The sequence below is a fragment of the Poecilia mexicana genome, unplaced genomic scaffold, assembly GCF_051168715.1.
Source record: "Poecilia mexicana isolate PSO_F unplaced genomic scaffold, ASM5116871v1 scaffold_16, whole genome shotgun sequence".
Classification (NCBI taxonomy): domain Eukaryota; kingdom Metazoa; phylum Chordata; class Actinopteri; order Cyprinodontiformes; family Poeciliidae; genus Poecilia; species Poecilia mexicana.
This window is the reverse complement of record NW_028263385.1, coordinates 30,801,275-30,826,770: the sequence shown is the minus strand read 5'-3', so window position 1 is coordinate 30,826,770 and position 25,496 is coordinate 30,801,275. Positions and strand designations below refer to the sequence as shown.

Genomic DNA, 25,496 nt, shown 5'->3' with positions numbered 1-25,496 from the left:
ACAAGACCAAGACCATAGTGTATCGAGACCGAGACAAGACCAAGACTTTTGGGGTCCGAGACCGAGTCAAGACCAAGACCAGCGGCCCGCGCTACATGACACAATAAAATGTAAAATATGATCGAAATTGCTTCTCAAAATAATCTGAAAGATCCATATTACCATAAAACACCTAGATATTAAATACTTAATACATTTTACCAATATTAAATATTCCATTTATATGCTAAAAAGTGTGATGGTCTCGTGCCATCCCTAAAAACATAACGCCCTGGGCATTTGCCCATATTGCTCATGTCAGAAACCACCACTGTCTGCACCATTAAACATAGCAATTGAGGCAATGCCCTGATGGTAAATAACACTCAACCATGAACACTGACCAAGGAGCAACAAGCAAGAAGTAACCAAACAGAAGGCGCTCATCGTGACTGTTTTCACTCTCTATCCCAGTACATGAAGCCAGGTAGTCTGACACCATGGCAGACATTACTGCTGCCACTTTGAACAAAAACAATCAAAGAGCAATGTGCATGCTCTACGTGCTCTTTCGTTCTTGTGTTTTAGTTATTTGTTAATTTAAATATTGACGTACATAATAAAATTAAATAATGATGCAGTGTACACAGAGCATTACAAGAACAAAGAACGGGTGTTCTGTCAGGTCAGCATACGTTGTCAGATAGTTGTACGCTTAGCTCAGATATGCATACGCTGTCATTACCATATGATTTTATTTAATCAGCAACATAGAATCATAACGTAGATCATCATACACTTGGTTATTAACAGTTGTATGGCATCCAGCTGCAGCCAGACCTGCTTTAAACACACTTTGAAACCACGACAACGCATGTATATCCATCTAGTTATCACATTATGTCATATTATAAACAATTTAATTACTTATTTTCGTCATAACTTGTTGCGTATACTGACAACTACACTGACGGTCGGACTTAATGCGCATGCGCTGGCATGGTACTCACTGCATGTATGCTATTCTGACAGCGTATGGCTATCTGATAGAACACCGGCTATATCTGTCAGACACGTCATTACCATAAGATTTCATTTAATCAACAACATAGAATCATGACGTAGATCGTCATACACTTTATTATTAACAGTTGTATGACATCCTGACTTAGCGGTTAAGTGAGTTTTACATGGGCGTGTGTTGTAGCTGACTCCAGCTGCAGCCAGACCTGCTTTAAATACACTTTGAAACCATGACAACACATGTATATCTATATAGTTATCATTGAAAACAATTTAATGACTTATTTTCGTCATACCTTGCTGCGTATGGTGAACTGACAACTCCTCTGACGGTCGGATTTCTTAATGCTTAATGCATGTATGCTATCCTGACAGCGTATGGCTATCTGATAGAACAACGGCTCTCAGTGAGTGACACTCCAGTCCTATCTAATAAGTAAAGAGCCGTGGAGAAGAATCGACTGTTTCTGAATGTCACCTCACTATATTGCAGACTTTTGGACATAGCGTTGTCCCATATATGCGACAAGTCAGTCAACATCTCCGCACAATAATTCAGCACAGTGAGTGATAACATTTTTCATCACAATGCTATCAGCTAGCTTTGATAGCATCACGTTAACGGAGCTTACCTTCTTTGAGCTACTTTTCTAAGTGACGAAAAAAGTTAGACGTTGACCCCACCGTCTGTGAAAGTGAAGCGCTGCTGAGTTAGCTGTGGCCATCAGATGTCTTACTATTTATGCAGCGATATTCCATTACTGACGATTAGACAAACATTTTCTGCCGCTGAGAGGAAACCACTGCGCATGTCCTGGAGCACCGCGCGCGAGTGAAAGGTGGGGAGGGGAGGAGGAGGGAGAGTAAAAGGTGGGGAGGGTGGGGGGAGTAAAAGAAACACGTAGTTGCTTGGATTTTAATCGGTGCGTTTTGCATCCACTGAAAACAAAGATGTTAACAAATAAACTAGATAGTGTGCTGTACGTTTAGTGATATTTTCACAGTTGCGGTCTCGACTGGTCTTGAAATAAAATGCCGAGTCCTCAGAGCCCGAGACCGAGACAAGACCGAGACCAAATGCGGTCGAGTCCGAGACGAGACCGAGACCATCAGAAAATGGTCTTAAGACCAGTCTTAAGACCAAGACCAACTTCGAGTACCACAACACTGGTACCAGAACAAAGCAGGATGTCTTCAACAACAGAACCTTGACTTGGGTCAGGCTAAGGTTGAAGAGATCCTGCAGAATCCTACAGAGCTGCTCTGAAGCTTCAGGCCTTTAACACTCTGGGGTTGATGCCATCTGGACTTGCAACGTTGTTCAGGTTCAGTCTCTCCAGCTGCCTCTTCATCAGACTTCTAGATGCAGAAATGTGGGAGGGGGAGGCAAAGGGAGCAGCAGCATCTCCTGGTTTGGTGTGTGAATCAGCCACAGCTGGTGCAGGAGGTGCTTTGCTGCAAGCCTCTCCCTGTTTTCCTTCACACTTTTCTACTTCTACTCCAAAACATCTTTGACAATGCAAAATGTTGAGCTTGGATTGATCCAGCTTTTCTTGTTACTACAGTGGGATAAATCTTGTGTTGTGTTGTTCCTCAGCCATGGACAGAGGGACACTGCACAAATCCTGCTCTCTCGTGGTGCCAAATACCTTGCTGACAAAAATGGAATCACTCCATTGGATCTCTGTGTGCAGGTGGCTAGTTCTTCTCCATTTACTGTAGCAGAACATGTTTTACCTTTTCATTTCATTTGCTGCTGTTTTTGAACCAGCTGTGTTATTTTCAGGGTGGATATGGGGAGACCTGTGAGATCCTCATCCAGCACCATGCTAGATTGTTCCAGATGCTAATCCAGATGACACAGAATGAGGACGTAAAAGAGAATATGGTAATAACATTATAGGTACATAACTGGAACTTCATTCTCTATAAAGTGCTTCCAAAGTGCTGGACTTAAATATTTGTTTATTGTGTTTGTTCATCAGAATCACCTTCAGATCCACTGTGCTCCTAATGAAAATTCTTCATAGTTGTTTAAAGTACCTTTCATTACAAAATTAAAAAAAAGTCAATTTGTTCCAATTTCTGATGATAAAATATGAAAATCAAATTTATTTTGACACACAAATGAGTTTTTTTTGTAATCAAAGAGCTTCTAACTTAAAACAAGAAGAATAACTTCTCTTTCTATTCCTGCTAAATGTTGAAGTAATAGGTTAACATTTGATGTATCTTTGTAGGAAGCTTTTTTTAAAGTCTATCAATTCTCCTTTTGACCATTGTTTGCCTTAGCACACACGCCTTGCTGTCATGGTCAAATGAAAGACTGGACAAAAGATGAGTGAAAAGCCAGTTGAGGTTTAAGGAAGACCAAGACACAGAAATTTTCCTTTATGTTAGAAAGCAGTTGTGAACAGAGTATCAACTATAAATAATATTTTTGCATTGTTTTGTAGCTCAGGCAGGTTTTGGAGCATGTGTCTCAGCAGAGTGACAGTCACTATCAGAAGGTTTTGACCAGTCTTGCAGAAGTGGCGACCACTAATGGACACAAACTTCTCAGGTGAAGTTTCAGATTTGCAGCATTTGATTAAACCTTTTGGTTTGTTTCTGATATATTGCATGCACTGTGGCTTGTAAAGTATTCACACCCCTGGAACCTTTTCACATTTTTCATGCTACAATCTCATACTTCAATGTATTTTACTGGAATTTTAAGTGACAGATCAACACCTTGACAGAAAATTACACTTGGTTTTACAAATAATTCTGAAAAGTATGGCATGCATGCCCAACTGCAAGCCTACCAAGATGGAGCTGCATGTAAACATCTAGGCCAGCAGAAAAGAACATTAATCAATGAAGCAGCTGGAATGCCCATGGTAACTCTGGAGGAGCTGCAGAGATCCACAGCTAAAGTTTTTAATTTGTTTTAGTTTTGATATTGACAAATGCTTTTCAAATGCGAACTGTTTGCGGCAAAAAGTGGTTCTACAACATATTAACTATGGAGAGCTGAACATATATACATGTCAAACTTCTCAAAATTTTAATTATGAAAGATATCGAAGTGGTTTCTTTGTGTTGGTTTGTGGCATAACTTAAGATGTAAAAGGTTTTAAACTTCTGTCTCTGTGAAGATCATAACAAAGATGTAAATAAAGTCATGATAAAAGTTCATGTACCTTGCTCTAAGGCTGAATGTTTTCATGTATTTTTATGGTTGTACAAGTTGATTTGACACCACTGTGTTTTGTCCTTCTGTCAGTCTGTCCAGTAGTTATGACGCTCAGATGAAAAGTCTTCTGAGAATTGTTCGTATTTTCTGCCACGTGTTCCGCCTCGGCCCTTCTTCTCCCAACAATGGCAACGACATGGGCTACAATGGGAACAAAACGCCTCGGAGCCAGGTCTTTAAGGTTAGTACGAGGTGCAGATCTAATATAGAATGATCTGTTTGACACACTGACAATTCATTTCCATTTGGACTTTACACAGACAGCTCTTTCTAAAGGGGAATGAGAATGCATGCTGGTTTAATTCCCACTCCGTCCCTCTCCTGGTGGTGGGGATCAGATTAGAAATGCATAAAAAAATTCCAATAAACTAACAAATCAATTCCTCTTTTAAATACAATTAACAGTTTTTTTTTTTTTTTTTTTTTTTTGCTTAAAATGCAGTAACAGCATTCCTTTAGAGAACTCTTGAACGCTTGTAGTAAAGGATGCACAGGCAGCTAAAAAAATCTTCCAAACATCAATGTGTGAAAATCAATCAATACAGTGTAAGGCTGGTCTGGTGGTTATTTTTTTTCGGGTCGGCTGCATCAAGACCTGTGGCCTCCATGTACAGGTCCCCACTCTAAACTCTGCGCCATGCAGTGATCTAGTTGGGGCATGCCATTAGCAATGCATAAGGAGAGCAGCAGGTCAGTCACTGCCTCCATGCATTGCATGGCAGGCACCTATTGTTCTACACCCAATAGAATGCCTCTTTATTGGGGCATGCCATTAGCAATGCATAAGGAGAGCAGTGACTGACCTGCTTCGCAGGTCAGTCACTGCCTCCATGCATTGCATGGCAGGCACCTATTGTTCTACACCCAATAGAACGCCTCTTTATTATAAATATAATATATTATTCTTCCGTTACCGTTAATGCGGCTCGTACCGCTGCGTGCCCACCCACAAAAGTGGTATCAAAACGTGTGTCTCGATCCCGGCATTGGAGCTATTATTTTTATTGGGGATCGGAGTTACGACGGCGACATAAAAAGCGAAAAACGAGCGAAATTTCCAACTGCCGAAACGCAGAGTGTAACTGACACCAACTGCCGCTTTTTTAGAGTGAGAAAAAGAGTGGATTTTTGACCCCAAAATAATTTTGAAATCGCTCTCATGGGTGCAAAAATTGGTCTATCGGTCTGAAACTCGGTCATGACATTGATACGCATGCCTGCTCCGGTAAAATGTCTTCAAAATTTCTTTAGGGCTGACGGTTTTCTGTCAAGGTGCTTCAGAGTAAAATCAAGTGACAGGGTACCTTCAGGCACTCCACCATTCATTTTCAGACTTTTCTGAAAAATCTCTGAGCTCAGCGCACACCATTTTTCTCTCGTCACTGCAATTACTGTGATTGAGCTACAGATATGAATCGCGGTACTAAATGAGACGACAAATAGCCCTCTCATATGCTTCAAACGGTTTTTGGATCGGGCTTACGGATCCCGAACGGGAAGCAGTCGTTCGGACTGCTTTTTTCATTAAAACTGACTGGGTGTCTCATAAAGATAGATAAGTCTGACACACACGCAGGGCAGTTTCATCACTATAGCAACAGAATGCAGAGAGGGAGAACTGCTGGGGTTTGGACTACAAATACTCTGTAGTCCTAAGAATGGCGGAACACTTTAATACAGAGGGCAGAGCAGAAGGTCAGAACTACAACATGGCGGAACACTCAATTATTACAGAGGAGGCCTGAGCTGGCAGTTAGAACTACTTCCTGTTTTGGGCTTTATACAGGTAGATTAACCAAACCACTGTTACACATTGGATTAGTGTGGTTATGAAAATTAAGTTTACTGAAAGTTTCAAAATAAAACTCTGAAAATTGCACTCACAAAATAATATAAATCTTTTTTTATGTTTTTTTTCTCAGGATAGTGAAGGCAGTTCATTAACATTAGCATTTCATGGTTGTCTCAAAGATTGAAATCCTTCCCCAGGTTTTTGTCTCACACACAGCAATTGGCTGAGGGCCAATCGCTATAGCAACAGAATCCAGAGAAAGGCAAATCTGCTGGTTTGGACTACAAACCAGCAGCCATAACTGCCATAACTGTAGTTCTATCTATGGCCAAGACTCAGTTAAAACAGAGGCCTGAGCAGCATGTCAGAACTACAACATGGCGGAACACTCAATTATTACAGAGGAGGAGTTGGCTGGTATTATAAACTACTTGTGCTTTGAGCATTATATAACTGATTTAACCTGATCACTATTACACATGAAATTAGTGTGGCAATTTCAAATGAAGCTTATTGAAGATTTTCAAAATAAAAGCCTTGACAATTTTTACATCATGTAATTGCTCTTTTTACATACATTTCTGCAAAAAGTTCTGAGCTCAGCGCACACCATTTTTCTCTCATCACTGCAATTACTGTGAATGAGCTACAGATATGAATCGCGGTACTAAATGAGACGACAAATAGCCCTCTCATATGCTTCAAACGGTTTTTGGATCGGGCTTACGGATCCTGAACAGGAAGCAGTCGTTCGGACTGCTTTTTTCATTAAAACTGACTGGGTGTCTCATAAAGATAGATAAGCCTGACACACACAGGGCAGTTTCATCACTATAGCAACAGAATGCAGAGGAAGGCACAGCTGCTGGTTTGGACTACAAAGACTCTGTAGTTCTAAATAAGGTGGAACACTTTAATACAGAGGGCAGAGCAGGAGGTCAGAACTACAACATGGCGGAACACTCAATTATTACAGAGGAGGGCTGAGCTGGCAGTTAGAACAACTTGCTGTTTTTGGCTTTATACAGGTGGATTAACCAAACCACTGTTACACATTGGATTAGTGTGGTTATGAAAATTAAGTTTACTGAAAGTTTCAAAATAAAACTCTGCAATGTCCACTCACGACGAATATTAAGCTTTTTTATGTTTTTTTGTCTCAGGATAGTGAACTGCCTTGCGCAGCAAGGCAGTTCATTAACATTAGCATTAATGTTAATTGAAATCCTTCCCCAGCTTTCTGTCTCACACACACAGCAGTTGGCTGAGGGCCAATCGCTATAGCAACAGAATCCAGAGAAAGGCAAATCTGCTGGTTTGGACTACAAACCAGCAGCCATAACTGCCATAACTGTAGTTCTATCTATGGCCAAGACTCAGTTAAAACAGAGGCCTGAGCAGCATGTCAGAACTGCAACATGGCGGAACACTCAATTATTACAGAGGAGGAGTTGGCTGGTATTATAAACTACTTGTGCTTTGAGCATTTTATAACTCATTTATCCTGATCACTATTACACATGAAATTAGTGTGGCAATTTCAAATGAAGCTTTATTGAAGCTTATTGAAAATTTTCAAAATATAAGTCTTGACAATTTTTACATCATGTAATTGCTCTTTTTACATACATTTCTGCAAAAAGTTCTGAGCTCAGCGCACACCATTTTTCTCTCATCACTGCAATTACTGTGAATGAGCTACAGATATGAATCGCGGTACTAAATGAGACGACAAATAGCCCTCTCATACGCTTCAAACGATTTTCGAATACGTATCACGGTTCCCGAATGGAAAGGAGTTGTTCGAACAGCTTTTTGGAGTGAAACTGGCTGGCTCAAACACATAGAATTGTTTCTCCCCCTGTGTGTCTCTCTCCCAGCTGACAAAGAGGCTTGGTCACTATAGCAACAGAACACAGAAAAGCAGAGCTGCTGCTTAGGACTACAAAAACGCCATCTTTGTAGTTCTAAACACGATGGAACACTTTACTTTGGGCATTATATAGTTGGATTAACCCAACCACTGTTACACATTTTATTGCTGTGGTCAATTAAAATGAAGCTTAATGAAAATTTCAAAATAAAAGCCTTGATATTTTTCACATCAGCTTTGGGCTTTATGTGAATGGTTTAAACAAACTACTGTTACACTATGAATTGGTGTGGTGGTTAAAATGAAGCCTACTGAAAGTTTCAAAATAAAAGTCTGCATATTCCTCTCATGCTAGTGCAACGCCATAGGCGTTGCAATAATATTAAGCTTTTTTCGCATTTTTTTTCCTCAGGATAGTGAACTGCCTTGCATTAGCATTAGCATTAGCCTTTTCCCTAAAGGTAGCTATTAGATAATTTTCTTACTTATTAGCGATGTTCAGTATACTGAATGGAGTAAATCAATGACAGAAAACATGCTAGTGATGCCACACATCCTACATGAATATTAGTCTTCACGCTAATATTAGCATTTTGGCTTATGCATTAATTTCAACATACTGAATGGTACAGGTACAGTTTAGTCAACATGTTTCTGACTCACCACAGGTTATTGACTACATTGCAGCTTTCTTTAGCATTAATGCTAATTTTTTGCATCAGAAGGCTTGATTAAAAAGCGACGGGCACACTTTGGCATGCCCCTCAAAATTTCTGCGGAATTTTCTAGTTTTCTGTATATTATGTTTAACTCATAGACAGTGTGTTCTCTATAATGTGAAACAAATGTTCCAAGAAGCCTCTCTTTTATTGCCTGAGTGGATGAAGTAGCTTTTGACCTTCCATCCCTCTCTCTGTCTGTGTCTCTGCAGCCATTGGAGCTGCTATGGCATTCTCTTGATGAGTGGCTGATGCTCATCTCTACAGAGCTGGAAAGATCCACGAAGAACCCATCTTCATCCTCTTCCAGCAGTGAGATAGCGTCCCTCCTGCTCAAGCAGCGGGAGTCAGACCCCTCCAGCAACACGCCCACGCTCTCCTTGCTGGAAGGAGAAGCGTATGTTGATGGGGAGGATGTGATCTCCATGACAGCCAACCGGCTCAGTGCGGTTATTCAGGCCTTCTACATGAGCTGTTCCTGTCAAATGCCACAGGGGTCAGTGCTCAGCATCCTGGCTTCACCTGACAGAGCAGAATCAGCCACTTCTTCCTGTCTCTGCACCACCCTCATCTTAGAAAATCCCATTGTTTGAATCTGAAAACCAAACTGCAAAGTGATATTGTTTGGAATAAATAGGAACTTATGCCATTTATAAATGGCAATAAATTCAGTTATATGATGAAGAGCCATGAAAGGGAATAATGATCAGTATTGTGGAGGCTCCAGGCTAAGTTCTTGATGTATGAGGTTGAAGAAAAGTGAGTTGAATTCATGAATTCCATCTTCTAATACCAAGGTTCAGCACCTGAGTGAAGTTGGTCCCCCCACCTTCTTCAAATCAGACAAAATTGGTGTCAAACGTTTGTGCAGCAAAAAATTTTGTTTGTGCTTCTATCATTTTAAAGATATAAAGAAATGTTTCTAGAAGTCATCAAAGGTCAACCAGCCCCCCGACCTTCTTGAAATCAGACGAAATGTGTGTCAATTAACTCAACTCCGTTTGTGCAGCAATAATTTTCGTTTGTGCTGCTATCATTCTAAAGATATTAAGAAAAATGTTCTCTAGGGGTCATCAGAGGTCAACCACTCCCCTGGCCCTGCTCACATTTGCAAAAAAATAGTTAAATTTGGTGTCAATCAACTCGGATGTGTTTGTGCTGGTTTATGCAGCAAACATTTCCATTTGTGCCACTGTCATTTTGAAGATATTAATAAAAATGTTTCTAGAGGTCATCAAAGGTCATTGAACAACAGTTCATGCTGGATCTGTGAATTTCATTTGAAATTGTTAAGTACCAACCTATGAACATGAATAGTTTAATTTTAACATGGATGAAATTCACTTGGAACTAGATCTTATTTAGAATGAACTGGTACATCACCTCCCAAAACACACTTGGAGACCTGTATTTTAGCTTCTGATCACCAGAGGGCGCTATTAGACAACCTGTACTGTTGAAATACAAAAAATAAGACTAGACCAAAACATATGCTAACTATCTAGTCTGATGTTTCCATCTCAATTTCTTGATCGACTGTCATCGACTCTTATTTTCACAACTTGAAATCAGTGCACAAACTAGCATAAACCATCAGAAACTGTTTATAGAAGAAGGCTGGCTGGTTGACCTTTTAACCCTTAAACTTTAATATATTCAAAGCCAAAGCAGCACAAATGAAAATTTTTGTTGTAAAACAAGCACCAACTCAGTTTGTTCAATTAAATAAATAAATTTAAATGTGAGCAGGGCCAGGGGAGTGGTTGACCTCTGATGACCCCTAGAGAACATTTTTCTTAATATCTTTAGAACGATAGCAGCACAAATGAAAATTTTTGCTGCACAAATATAGCATAAATCTTTGACACCAATTTTGTCTGATTTCAAGAAGGTGTAGTTTGGGGGGCAACTTCACTCGGCTGGTCCATAGTTCATGCTGTCCTTAAGGGCTAGCAGAACAAAATGGCATCAAGCAACAGTGTGTTGTTTGTTTGTTAGCCTCTATCTAAGCTACGCTCTAAAGAGGGTATTCCCTAGTGTGTCAAATCCTATTACCTTAACTTTGAGGGTGTTTCCTAACATGTCATTTCCTTTAGCTTTAGCTTTACAACTAGCTACAAGAGATAGAAGAAAAACACAGAATTAGTTATTCTCAATAGTTTGAAATAAATCAATCACCATAATTATCCTGGCTTTCATACAGACATTGTTGTACTAAAGTTCTTGGCAAATGTTTCTATTATTATTATTATTATTATTATATTTCATTTCATGTGATGTACATTTAATCCAGAACTGTGTGCTACCCTGTGCTGTATCCTTAGCAACATGTCCTCTGTCGTGATCCAACATCGAGTTTTTACTCGAGTCTTCTTCTTCTTCTCATTCTTCTATTTGCTTGTTCAGAATGACCTCCCCGCGCTTTATAGAGTTTGTCTGCAAGCATGACGAGGTGCTGAAATGTTTTGTAACCAGGTGAGTCGATATGCCCCTGGCTATACATCAGGCTCCTCTCACATTAGAGATGAAATATCGATCACACGGCTTATTTTACTCCTAATTTGTTTCCATTGCTGTCTCTTTGTTCTCTCTGTGTTCCCTGTGGATGTTCCCCTCTGACTTCTCTTTCCAGGAATCCAAAGATCATCTTTAACCATTTCCATTTTCTGCTTGAGTGTCCAGAGTTGATGTCACGTTTTATGCACATTATTAAGAACCAGGTATGAAAAAATATTTGTGCTCTCAAATTTGTTGACTTACTTGTACATACTTTTATATTTCTGGCTGATTAAATATTCCTTCTGTTTTGGAATAGTAACAATAGGCATGGCACAGTATGAGATTCTTAAAGCTATCACAATATGAACCTAAATATGAAAACAAATTGAAGTTTATTATCTCATCACAAATTGTATGTAAAATCAAATAGCAACAATTGCTTCTGCTGCTACTATGAGAATTAGTTTTTATGGTTACAGTGATGATCATCTGCAGATCTATTTGTTGCCTGATTGTTTTTGTCATTTTAGAAGATTTATTGCGTTTCAACAGAAGTACACAGTGGTGGAAAAGCTGTGTGTCTGTAGCTTATTAAAATAAATGTTCTTAATTTGCAGCTTATTCCTTTGTACCAAACTAATCTTCATATAGTTAACTAATCAAACAAATTTTTATATAGTTACCCTGGAAAATATAACAAGCTGATATTACTTGATTAATTAGTCAGACCACATAACCGAGTGGCTAGCCTGAATCCTGGTGCTGTAAACAGACATGCTACTCTTAGCTTCCTAACTTTACTTTCAAAAAAATCATCCCAATAGTTGCCTGAATATTGGTCTAAGAACCATATGATTGAAATAAGCAATTACTGATGTGACAGAGAAACGTTTATTGTTGGCACCATTGTATGGTTTGGCCTGGTCAGTCCTTGTAAAGTCTGAAGTATGGCACCCAAAGTGGAGTAAATTCATGATTGCAACAAAAAATAAAGAGGCCTGGAGTGTATCGAAGCACGGGTCGGACAGTTTGAAATTCCCCGAGTTAACCCAGTGCAGCCCTCAACACCATTAGTTTGCCACACGTTTAATTAGAATATTGTAAATTTGGCTCCATCTTTCGCCCACCACATGTCCATGGTTCCTTGGACAATTACAGTGCCTATGAATCCTTCAGTCTCTGTGTGATGGCGTTTGTGTGTGAATTAGGGATGTAATTTCAGAGAAACGAGCTGCTAGCAGTGCTGCTAATTCACGGTCATTCTGCTGCAGAAGTTGCCACATGTGTTCCTGCTGCTGCTCCTGAGTATTTTCATAATTAATCTTCTCCATACAGCTCTCTGATAGCAGACGCCATGTCAGCAGCCCACAGCTAAAGTTAGATTCTAAACACTAAAGGTTGTTTTGCAGTTTACAGTGACATAATCAATGAATGCGGTCAGCTGTCAATCAAATGGTTTTGGTGCCATACCTCGATTGATCCTGCTAGTACTACCCCTGAAGTAAGTACTAAAATCTGACAAACCGAGGTGAACCTAGACGTACTGGTTAGAGGGGGGCTAGTGGAAAAGCACCTTAATAGTCACATGTTGGCCTGGTTCAACATGATTTCTCCGTACTGTGGAATAGGCTTCAGCATCATGTTGATTTCCCTCTCTGGTTCACCGCTTTTAAATCTTGGTTGAAAACTCATCTGTTCAAAGAAACATTTTCACTTTGATCAACAAAGTCCTTTTTGTTTACCATTTTAAATATTTTTCTCTTTTGAGTTTTGTTTTTTGCTTTGATTTTTTTCTGAAATGCCCTTCGGATCCCTGAAGGGCACCTTTTAAATAAAGCATGTTATTAGTTTCAATAGTAGTTGGAAAACAGGGGCCATTGCTATGATAATTGGGACAAGTGGTGGCAGCAGTCTAGTTATTTATACTAATTTAAATACGCATTTCTGGGTGGAGACAGGTGTCCACAACCCAAAGGAGAGCAGCTACATGCCTGCTCGTGATTTTATACATCTGATTGTTTTTTGTGCACCACACTTTCCAAAATTTGTCCCTACGCCAACTTTTAGTGTGAAAGCTGTGCACTCCTTTAGGGCCCTGGCATCTCTGCTTCTTTTGTCTCTGAGCTCAGGCATCAGATTGACTTAGCTTATTCTTTATGTGACAGTTCTGTCTTTGTTTCCTTAGAGACTTTATAGGAAGTCACTTTGAAAGTCCCCTGTCTGCACTTCAGCATCATTTAACAGCATTGTCTGTATGACAATAACACTTGTCTTAAGTTTAATTTAAATGGCATCATAAATTTTAAGTGCTGCTCTGAATTGTGCTGTTCACTTATTTTTCAGTATATTTGAACTGCAGCATTTGCACCTCGTTACCCATGGATTATAACTCTCTTGGGACTAGGCTCTTGTTTTAATTACAGACTTTAACCTGGTGAATTTGATTTCATCTTCTGATTCGTTTTTAGCGTGCTCTGCAGCCCTGAGGGAAAAACCTTTGGGGGGTTTTTCATGCTCATCCTTCAGTCTACCTCCTTCGCTTAGGGAACAAAGGCATATATTATGCAAAAAGACTCAGTCCTCATCTCTGTATTACTGATGAGTGTTTCAGCTCCAAAGCCTTTCCAAGCCACCAGTTGTGACTGAAATATCCACAGCCTGAAAGTTGACAGCACAGCGAAGTGGTAATTAGTCTGGGAAATGCTGTGCAGTTTTGTTGAGTGAAGTCTTTGTTGTCCCCTCTAGCCTTTTAAGGATCGCTGTGAGTGGTTCTACGAGCATCTGCTGGCTGGCCAGCCAGACTCAGACATGGTCCATCGTCCTGTTAATGAGAGCGACATCCTTCTCATCCACAGAGGTACCCACAATCTTCACAACACACTTCTGTCCAAGAGCTGCTTCCACAAATCAGTTTTTCTCTTATGTTTTTAATATTGCTGTTGCAAAATGGAAAGTTGAAGTTATTCTGGGCACTAGCAAATCTAAACTTTAAGTAAGTGATGCAAGCCAGAACTGTAGAGAGCCTGAATGAGCAGGTCATAACCACGCCACCACTCCTGTCATCATCCAACTTTGTAGCAATTGTACAGATGCGATATAAAAAGCAGATGAGAATATCTGATCTTCTTTGATCCCAGTAGGTAATAGTTCAAATAGCTCCATCCACTTAGCTTGCATCTTGTCATGTCGGCACCACTTCTGTAAAATATGAACTCAGGGTCCCATTTGCTCTGAAATCTGACACACTCTGATGATTAACTCTGTCCAATTATTTGGAATTATCTTAGAAGCAGTGATGGCATAGTTACTTTGTAAAAGTAACTTTAATTTAAATTCCAGAAAACTGTAAAACAGCTGAAACACTGAGTGCCTTTAAATCTAAACTTAAAACCTGTTTAGAGTTGCTTATGGCTAAATTAGGGTTAGAGTGTGGGTTTTGATGTCTTCGATGTTTTTAATGTTCTTATCTTTACTTTTCATCTAGTTATTAACTTCTTTTTATTTCTCTTTCACACTGTCTATGTAAAGCCCCCCGGAAAACGCCCCAGTTCAACGAATCTATATCTAGGGGTGTGAGAATCCTTGTTAAATGACGTTTATCTAAAGTCCTACGGGGTTTAGAGTCCCAGTTGACGGCGTTTCAACTAAAAACCTAGAGGTTGGAGTCCTTGTCAAACGGTGTTTTTGACTAAAGTCCCAGAGGGTTAGAGCCCCAGTTAAATGACGTTTAACTGAAATCCTAAAAGGGGTTTTAATGCTTTTATCTTTTTAAATCATTTTCAAAATGTCTTTCTCTTTCTCACTGTTTATTCAATGTCACATGCTGTTTTTATTTTAATGATGTAAAGCACTTTGAAATACCTTGCTGCTGAAATGTGCTATACAAATAGAATTTGATTGATTGATTGATTTAATCAGATTACTGATTACTCCTTAAAAAAGTAACTTAGTCTACTGATTACTTGATTTGGGAAGTAACTAAGTTACATTAAAAGTAACTTTTTTTAGTAACTTTCAACAGCTGCTAACAACGCTCTGCCACCTGTGAAAATTACATTGATCTTTGCTAATACTTAATTGCAAGTTATTTTATAATAGTAACATCAACAATGTGTCTCCACTTATAGTAGATTGGTTACAACAGTACAAAAAAAACTTGAGTAATTTATGCATGTTTTTGTGTTCCAGCATTGTCTGGAAAACTATAAATAGGATTTTAGAGGGCCCCCCCTCCCCCAACCCCCTGCGTTTGTGATCAGAGCGCAGCGCACAGCGCTCCTCCTGCGGCTCCACAGCTCAGATGTCCAGCGCTACACAGATTTGTGACACTTATTTTAATATTAATAATCTTAATGGCGTTTAGTTGCACAACTTTACGGACACGTTCATTCGTGGCTTTTTTCACATTTATTGTGCTGTTCATATTAGTATCGATGTTTGCAGTTTTCTGGAGCGCAACGCGAAGCTCGATGTGATTCACAGCAAATATATTAACTTCACATGAACAAAGACACAGCAGGACGGATCATCAGGGAAATGATGGACAGAGAAAGTCTGACTGAAACTAAGTGGATGTCAGACAAATTATGGGGTTTATGTCTGTTTATTTCCAAGCCCAAATGAGCAACTTCACGTTCAAAAATGAGCCCCAAAAAGCGCAACCCGCGACTCATTAAATCTGCAGGCGACTTTAGAAAGAAACAAACCCAAAGCTGCTTATAATAATCGGACTTGGCGACAGAAACTAAAAATAGTTCCTGTTTTTCCAGCAACAAAATGCACATCTCTTTCTTCCCTCCATTGTTTGTTTCTGTCGCTGCTGATACTTTCGCATAGAAACGGCGGTAGAGGAAATAAAATTAAATTACAAAAGATAATAGTAACGCACAGTAAAGCAAAGTGATTTAGATACAACTGTAGTCTGACTACTGGATTTGAAGTAGCAACGCATTAGATTACCGTATTTTCTGGACTATAAGCCGCTACATTTTTCCTAAACTTTGAACCAGGCGGTTTATATGTGGATTAGCAGGAAGTGAATCATTGGAAGTCAAAATTGGAAATAAAAGAAAAAAAAATGCCCATTAAGACAGAATTAAGTTTTAATAGGGAATTGAAATTTGAGAATGTTGTTGATCAGTTACATAGCATTGAGGGGACAAAGAAGATTTTTCGTTTTTTAAATAATACTGGGATCATTATAAGAATTTGAGGTATAGATATTAGGATCCAATAGATGGCAGTAGTGCATCAATAATGGAAACAATGGATGCAAGCTGCCGTTAAAATCTGAAGAAGAAGAAGAAAAAAGCGCCCATTTTCATTTAGCACATGCTGGTAGCAGACAGTAAGATTTTTCTCTTCAAACTCATAATCAGTTCAGTTAAATCTAAACTTGTCAACTTTTTCTTTTTCAACCATAATAAATGTGATATTCAATTGACCTGTTATGACTCAGATTTTGGGTGTCCGCTCCCCTCTGCTGCTGCATCGTTGTGGAAAACCTGGAGCGGCAGAGATATCTGTGGCTTATAGTTCGGTGCAGCTTATAGTCTGGAAAATATGGTACCCGTTACTGAAAAAGGTGGTCCGTCAGAAACGTCTAATTACGTTACTGACATCACTGCTTAGAAGCTCCAAACGTTTCTGTTTCTTACAATTTATTTCAAAGAACACAAACCTAAATTTACAGAAATCATTCTTGTGGCCCGGGAAATACTTAGCCTCACGGGACACAATAACGGAGTTCGTAATGTGCAGTATATTTTATTTTTAGTTGAGACAGATTGAACAAAGCTGTCTTGTTCCGTAGTATTGTTCAAAAATCAGAACATAGGTGTACCAAAACATTGGGTAACTATTCATGGAACGTGGCAGATATCTCCCGAATAACAGGGAGAATACACAAAAGAAAATACAATATATAAAAGAAAAGAAATAGAAATACGGCAGTGGCCTCTGGCTGCACAAACAAAATACAGAGAGCTGCATTACACAACACGGATTTAGAGCGCATGGAGTTGTGATATGACTCACTTTATCAACACTTACATTCGACAGTAATGTCTCATTTCACTCTTAATGCTGGAGCACACCGACGATCGGACATCTTAGTTTCAAGTGCTGTAAATGGCCGCCCTGCACCGCACAGACAGGCTCCCTTAACCATCCGTTTCAGAAATACACCATCTTATTAAAATACTTACTGCTTATCACATAAATGAGAACATACTGACATATTTCAACAAGCGATGTATATATTACCGATTTTCGGCTGAAACTATCACCTGCAGATAAACCACATGCAGTTCACGTCCAAGTTAATCACGTAGCATAGCAACACCGGAAGAGAACAAAATGCATTTCCTGATTCGTCTTGGGAAACAGTAATCACTTTGAAACACTGCTCTCTGGTGGTCAAAATGTGCAGCACCTGAGACCAACTACCCGAACATATTTAAATGTGAAAAACATACAGATAGGAAATAAGATTACATAATTGAAACAAAAGCACTTAATAGCATTGCTACCGTAAGATAAAAGAAAACCAACACCTTGAGACAGTACAATTATTTAACCAAAATTTACCACCCAGCTACATTATAATGGTAATGATTATTATGGTAGATGTTTTTGGCCACTAGAGGGACTGGGAATACAGAATAAGGTAAAATGCTTTGAGTTTAAAACCCAGTAAAATCACAGTATGACCAGGAGCAGTATATGCTTCTTCATGTTCCAGTGTTTATGTGTGGTGAAACTTGTCAACGCTGTGCTGCTGTTGTGCTTCACACTCAGACTCCATATTCAGGAGCAGCTGTGAGATGGTTTCCAAGTCCACTAATGAGAAGCTCAAACAGGGTATAGCTGTCCGCTTTCATGGTGAGGAAGGCATGGTGAGTTTCTGCATTCACATTGCATTCATAGACATAAAACTTTGCAAAAAAATTAAATATTATAACTCATCTCTTCGCTGCTTCAAGTTCAGTATTTTATCCATAGCCATCTAGTCCATTTTCTGCCGCACTCTGATCAGTGTGGTGAGTTGTGTTGTGTGTGTGCGTGTGTATGTGTGTGTGTGTGTTTCAGGGCCAGGGTGTGGTTCGGGAGTGGTTTGATATCCTGTCTAATGAAATCATCAACCCTGACTACGCTCTATTCACCCAATCAGCTGATGGTATACAGCAAATTACCTACAGTGATAACATTAAATGACAAGAGCTGAACTGCAGTGCTTTCCTTCTGCATAGGTACAACCTTCCAGCCCAACAGCAATTCCTCGGTGAATCCAGACCATCTGAACTACTTTCAGTTTGCGGGTCAGATTTTGGGTCTGGCTCTCTACCACCGGCAGCTGGTCAACATCTACTTTACCCGCTCCTTCTACAAACACATACTGGGTAGAAAACACAAAGATATCTAGATGTTGATCAAAGGTTCATGATATTTGTATTTGTAAATAGCATATGGTTACATATGTGTTTAAATCTGCACCCAGTTGCGTCAGTTTTTTTAAAAGTCTATTCCTGTTCAGTCAGTAAAAAAGGGGATTGAAATTTGTTTTCTTGGGAAACTTCTGTTCAAGTTGATCAACTCAACTGTTTTCCTCATTTATTAACTTTTTCTGTATAGTTAGCAAAATCAAAACAGGTTGATAAATCAGCTGCCAACTTCCCTTGAAGGACAGGCTGACCTTCCATACTGTGTAGAACAAACACATACAGGACAGGCAAGATGGAAGAAGGCAAAAAAGAAAAAAAAATCCAAATTAACTATATTGTGGAAAAAGGCATATTCTCATTGCAGAATACTTTTCATTTAGGTTTTTTTTTTGGCACACTTAAATGTTTCAGATCATCTAACAAATTTAAATATACAAAGATAATTTGATTAAATAGAAAATGCTGTCTTTTAAATGAGGACTTGATTTATTAAGAGTTAAAAATCTATAAAGCTTTATCAAGTCCAATATCCAGTCATTCATCCATTCACACACACATTCACATGCTGAGTGTGGTAAGTCAGACACGGTAGTGGCAGTGTGATGGCTGGGGCTGCTTTTTTTGTAATTAGTGGAAACATTAATCCTGCTCTATACCACAAAATCCTGAAAGAGAATGTCAGTCCATCAATTTGACTTAAAGCTCAAGGGGTTGCTTTGTTTTTCATGTTCAGCTCAGTTGTGATAGCTTTTTTCCAATACATCATCATTTGAAGACTGTGTTTAATATTCACTCAGGTTATGTTTGTCTGGTATTAAACTGCTTTTACTGATCTGAAACATTTCAGTGTCACAGTCAAGCAAAATCTGTAGGTGTGTTCCAGAGCTGTGTGTCAGGGATGTTTTGGATGTTCAGGTCATCTGAACGACTTGATTGTAGGTTAACTATCGGCGCTAAAGTCTTTGTAGCATCAGGATAATCAGCATCCAGTAGCATCACTTTTTTGATGCTGGTGAGACTGATTGAGATTTCCTTTCTACTGACATATTAATATTTTATATAAATAACTGCACACTTCCCTTGCGCTTCCCTTGTTTAACTTTTTTACTATGACAACAAATGTCAAATACTGTTTTCAAAGCAAAATATTTCTCTTGCTAATCCTGATTATGTGTTTTCTTTTGGTTTCCAGGTATTCCAGTGAGTTATCAGGATGTGTCGTCTATCGATCCAGAGTATGCTAAAAACCTGCAGTGGATCTTGGATAATGACATCAGTGACTTGGGTCTGGAGCTGACCTTTTCTGTGGAGACAGATGTGTTTGGAGCCATGGAGGAAGTGCCACTCAAACCTGGAGGGAGCAGCATCCTGGTCACTCAAGATAACAAGGTTAGTCATCACTAAACACACCCTTAGCTCTTGTATCATGCAGTACGTGTGTTTCCATTACTGTATGTGATGCACACTGTAAAGGCATGAAGAGGTAAGTGTTTCTTTTGCAAAAATGATTTTAAGATTTAATTGACTGTTGACTTGTTATAAAATGAGCAGACTTGTATTAGAAGCCGTGAAAACCCAAAAGTGATTCATACCATTGGCAAATGTAGGTTTACAAAAATGTTTTAATTTAGCTACCATGTTTCTTCTGAAAGAAATAACATTAATGTTTTGGAGCAGTCCAGCTGAATCCCATAGAAATTCTGTGGAAGAAGCTAATTCAGTTTGGTTAATAATTTGGGATACATTTTTGCGGCTTTTGTTCTTGTTACATGAGCTGTTTAACGGATGCTCAGTAAACATGGCTGATGTGATTGAATTTAAAGTATACAGACAATATCTCTCCTCTGTTCTTGGAACTAACATGGCCATTGCTCGACTCTGATTGTTTTCCTGAATGTGTATTCAGGTAAAAACAACATTATATATACCATCTGTCATAAACAAGCAGACCTGCCTGCTACTTGCATTATTTTTTAACGAACCAGAATCACTTGGATCTGATGAGAGTTTTTCTTCCAGTGTTAAAACTTGATAATATTTATTGTGGTTGAATCTGATTATAGTGACTTTTCAAATCAGTTATAGTATGTCTATCATCAGCCAAAATATTGTTGTTTTTGGTTGATACCTCCTCATGTAGTTCTGCAGTTCTCCCGTAGGTGGTACTGTCTTGTAAGGCTTTGAAAAGCCTCCCGAGGAAAGAATAACTATGCATGAACTCCGTCCTTCTCTTGTCCGTCTGTATTTGTGAAGGACTTTGATCAGGGAGTGAATGTTTTTCTCAGGCGGAGTACGTCCAGCTGGTGACGGAGCTGAGGATGACACGAGCCATCCAGCCTCAGATAAACGCCTTCTTGCAAGGATTCCACACCTTCATCCCCCCGTCGCTCATCCAGCTTTTTGACGAATATGAATTGGTACGTGTTTCTCCTCCCCCTCTCTGCTCTCATGTATCACCTTTTACTGTTCCCCTCTGTGTGCCACCCCTCACATCTGATGAAGGATTGATTTGCCATGAGGGGAGGGGCGGCTTGTGTCACCTTGGAACCCGATTCTCTTCAAGTCCATTAGGTTCTTTTCTTTATCTTCTTTTGGCAAATTTCACATCATGCATGGATCAGTGTGCAGCGCAACTCTAACCTGGAATATCTTCATGATGCCATGTTTTCAGGTCAACTCAGCAGTCAATTTAGTGGTAACAGCTTTTCCATTTTCCCTCTGGCTGACTGCTTTTGGCACTGAGATGCTGCTTAGAATGTGAAGTGAGGGATTTTTGTTTTGCAGCTAAAACATCTTTTCTGTTACAATTGTTTTCTGTATAAATTTAAGACAAAATATAAATCATTCATGTAAACACATAGTGTCATATTTCCACCATGTAAAAAATATGTAATATCATTTAAAGTTTCTAATAGTTTTATGTGGATTCCTGTGTTCAAATCCTGACCTAAGGCCATGCATCAAATAAAATAACCATGTTGTTTATTAATTCAGAAGAAGAATTATCTAAGCAGTAACATGTAGAAAATACTGAGTAATTCTGCTCAGATTTGCAAGACGCAGAAATCTAAGAATCTAAAGTTTCCAATCTCTGAAATCTATTTCTATAAAAGCAAAATCAATTTAGTCAAATGAGAAGAGCAGTAGATCATAACTCAAGTAAAAAGTACAGTGAAATAGAGCACTACCAACCTCTGATCATAGATAACAACAAAATTAGTACAACCTTAAGTGATATGTTGTCATGGATAACCTAGTCATCATTTAGCTAATATTATCTGCATCCAGATATTTACTTGATATGTTTGGAGAAAAAACTGTGCAAAGTACTTTGCCTTTTGCTGTTACTGTCATGGTTCCACCACACACTGGTGCCATTCTGCGCAGCAGCATCTCTTTGCTGCCTCACAGGTATAAAATCAGTGCAAGTGTCTTGACACTTAATGTTAAAAACATGTTACAACATATTAGCAATGGATTCAAATGTTTTAACGGCTGAAAAAAGTGTGAGTGACAAGATACAGGTATAGGAAGATACAGGAAGTGTGGGAGCCCCAACTGTGTCAAATCCAGATAGGAGAAATAGGAAGTTGGCCTCTCTGAGATAAACCAAACGGCCTCTAGCCCCGGGCTGTGTGTGTTTGTGTGAACCAGGTTCTTGTATCCTTGTGGGGACCTACTTCTATCTACAATGTGGGATTGTGGAGACCACTGCTCCTGGGGGGCACATTTTCTTGGTCCCCTTGAGTGGAAATGCTGTTATAGGGTTAGGGCTAAGATATGAATTGACTTTTAGTTAGGATTAGGGTTGCTGTAAGGGTCGGGATTAGGCTGTAGAAAATGATAGAACTCAATGTAGTTCCACAAGATAAGAAACCATGACTGTGTGTGTGTGTGTGTGCGTGTGTGTGTGTGTGTGTGTGTGTGTGTGTGTGTGTGTGTGTGTGTGTGTGTGTGTGTGTGTGTGTGTGTGTGTGTGTGTGTGTATCTACAGGAGCTCCTGCTATCAGGGATGCCAGAGATAGATGTGGAGGATTGGTGCAGAAACACTGAGTACACCAGCGGCTATGACCCTGAAGATCCTGTGATCCAGGTGGCCTGCTCTGTCTGCTCAGCTGACTTCACCATGTTGACACATAACATGCATGTATTTCAGGATCAATTTCACGTAATGTTATTATTTATTACAGAATTACCTTTTTGATTGACCTTCCAATGTTCAACATGATCATGGCAAAATCGATCAAAACACTGTGATCATTGATAGAGGAAGCCATGGCTAAATTGTTACATAAAATTCATTGCATAAAGTATTAATACACAGATTAATATTTGGTCCCAGGCATTGATATTTTAAAAGCAGAAAAAGTAAAAGCAAATATTGATTTTTACAGAGTCGCCCAATTGTTGTAGTGTAGAAGATGTGACATGTTCCTAGCCTTCTCTGTTTAAGACCTTTTACTGAGGTATTGTCTCAGTTATAAAGTTATAACTTTACAGCTTGAGTTGGACCACAGGTGACACTGAACTTTGAAGTCATGGTGATGTTGGCTTCAGGGCTGATCCAAGCCTCCATGGGAAGTGGAATTTGGTTTTGGGGCCCTCTATTTTTGCTAACAATGTGGATTGCTGGAATCAACAGTTAGATGATTAGATCATTCACACACCTATTATTGCACCTTTGATAATGCTGTTTATCTTATGTCCTATGCATGTACAATATAGGATACATTTATCGGCCAGTTGATTTCTGTGAGCTGATTTCCTTTATTTTGGGGGATCGTGATCGACTCTTACCCTAACCACTGTTGCCAACTCAGTGACTTTCTTACTCATTTAGTGACATTTCAGACAAAAGAAAATTGGTATCAGCTAAAGTCAAAATTGGCAGGTCAGTAACTGGGGATTGGCCAGAAAACTGCAATTGGTGCAGCTCTACTTAAGATGGAATACATACACACATATTCATGACATTCTTTGATTAAATAAATTTCTCTTAAGCGTTACTCCAATAGCGAAAAGTGTTTTTTTATGCCAGGTGAGTCTTTCTCCCCTGGGAATGTGGACCGGTACTGGTACTGGACTGATTCTGAGCCTTTAAATGATTCTAACAGAAGTTTCGGTAACACTTTATTTGAAGGGGGGTGAATAAGACTGACATGACACTGTCATAAACATGACATAACACCTGTCATGAACATGAATAAGCCTTCATGAATATTTATGACCGTTTAAACTTTACCTTTAATAACATAAAGTTACCTGATTTTTAAAGTACAATCAGTAATACTTTTATAACAAATTTATATCAGTAATGATTTCTTGGTTAATGTCAAGTTGTCATAACAAAGACATTTTGAATAATGTCAACTTTGTATTAAAAGTGTCATAATTTACCGAATGACGCTTTATGACAACAGTCATAAATATTCATGAAGGCTTATTCATGTTTATGACAGTGTCATGTCAGTCTTATTCAACCCCCTTCAAATAAAGTGTTACCGAAGTTTCACATAACTTAGAAGTTGATCTTAAAAAAATGTTTGTTTCAACCACATAAGTGGTCATGCTCAGCAACAAACAACATATCCCCCCTGATGAGCAATTTTTTTTCTCTTTGTCCATAAAATAATGATTTCTGCATACATTATCAAACATATATTATTGTAAAAACAAATCACTTCATAATGAAAGTGTGTGTTTTTGTTATTATTATGACATAGAAATCGTTACTAAAAAATATCAGCTTCACTGAGGGGGCCCCTTAGTGGCCCTGGGGCCCTAAGTGGATGCTTAGTTTGCTTATGCCTTGGGCCGTCCCTGGTTGACTTCACTTCCTGTTTAGCAAGCAGCTAACCTGTCTCCATGTCTGCAGTGGTTTTGGAAGGTGGTGAGGAGGCTCACCCAGGAGGAACGTGTCTTATTGCTGCAGTTTGTCACTGGAAGGTTGGTCTGCTGTGGTTCTGGTTACAGAATGATTATCATTTAGTCAAAAATAACATGTATGTGATCTGAATCAGTTCCAGGGTTCCTCATGGTGGCTTTGCCTTTCTGATGGGTGGCAGTGGTTTGCAGAAGTTCACCATTGCTGCAGTGCCATATACCTCCAACTTGCTGCCTACTTCCAGCACCTGGTGAGTTACATTTTATTCACTCTTCCTCTATGGCATCATTATTATGCCAAAAGTCGAGAAAGTAAATGAGACCCTAAGTGAGGGAAATTGAGATTGCGAACATATGGATCCACACGCTTGCAGGATGTCTCCGTTCGCTCGCTGGTTTCTGCTTCTGCTCGTTCGAGGTTAAGGTTTTTGGGCGTTGGTGGGCGGATCCAGCCATTCTTCTATCACTAGACATGATTAGCTGCATTCCCTGTTCATGTGTGATTGGGTGAAGAGGAAGATGAAGAGGAGGACTTGCTGAGTTAGGACAGCAGCATGGCAGACCATCAGGAGGTAAGTTGCACATGTCTTGAATGCTAAGTATTCTTGGTGAAACAGATTCTTTCTATAGCTTGATATTTAGTTAAAATATTGCAGTAACCTACTTTATTTACATGGCTGCTGCAATCTACCTGCAGCTTATAGTTGGTGAAAGCTAATGCTAGCTGACTAGCCTGAATGACCTTTTTGTGCCTGTTTAGCAGGCACAGTTAGTCAGGTGGTTGTTATGTTAATGAAGGTGAACCCTCTTAAGAAAACTGTAAGAGTCTTGCTAACATTGTGTTAGATTATTTATCAGAGTGTCATTCTATATTCTAACAGCTGCACAGCAGAGATGCACACAGGGGCTTGAACTCCTGCTTCTGTCCCTTTCCTCCTTTGTTAGGGCTTTTTTTTCTGTGTGTGTGGAGCCCTGTCTATGCCCCTCAACAATAACTATTTTTAAAACAAAAATGGCTAAACTATTCTGGCTTCTGTCAGTTTTGTGG

The 25,496-nt window shown here is 39.2% G+C and overlaps 1 protein-coding gene across 4 annotated transcripts in view; it reads left to right on the top strand.

The window, feature by feature from the left end:
* The window catches only part of hace1 (HECT domain and ankyrin repeat containing E3 ubiquitin protein ligase 1), a 46,570-nt gene that overhangs the window by 7,962 nt on the left and 13,112 nt on the right, over positions 1 to 25,496 (top strand). For 3 of the 4 annotated variants that reach the window (XR_015765720.1, XM_088014229.1, XM_088014230.1), the window contains 16 exons: positions 2,600 to 2,696; positions 2,789 to 2,890; positions 3,459 to 3,565; positions 4,271 to 4,421; positions 8,837 to 9,120; positions 11,031 to 11,099; positions 11,257 to 11,344; positions 13,869 to 13,980; positions 17,922 to 18,019; positions 18,213 to 18,300; positions 18,374 to 18,523; positions 19,758 to 19,954; positions 20,851 to 20,982; positions 22,560 to 22,658; positions 24,441 to 24,511; positions 24,586 to 24,699. Coding sequence is in view for 2 of the 4 variants with exons in the window: in XM_088014229.1 (XP_087870355.1) it covers positions 2,600 to 2,696; positions 2,789 to 2,890; positions 3,459 to 3,565; positions 4,271 to 4,421; positions 8,837 to 9,120; positions 11,031 to 11,099; positions 11,257 to 11,344; positions 13,869 to 13,980; positions 17,922 to 18,019; positions 18,213 to 18,300; positions 18,374 to 18,523; positions 19,758 to 19,954; positions 20,851 to 20,982; positions 22,560 to 22,658; positions 24,441 to 24,511; positions 24,586 to 24,699 (1,959 nt within the window). In the remaining 2 variants the exon portion in view is untranslated. Of the gene's footprint in view, positions 1 to 2,599; positions 2,697 to 2,788; positions 2,891 to 3,458; positions 3,566 to 4,270; positions 4,422 to 8,836; positions 9,121 to 11,030; positions 11,100 to 11,256; positions 11,345 to 13,868; positions 13,981 to 17,921; positions 18,020 to 18,212; positions 18,301 to 18,373; positions 18,524 to 19,757; positions 19,955 to 20,850; positions 20,983 to 22,559; positions 22,659 to 24,440; positions 24,512 to 24,585; positions 24,700 to 24,822; positions 25,021 to 25,496 lie in introns of all 4 variants that reach the window. The other variant, XR_015765721.1, reaches the window with a different exon arrangement.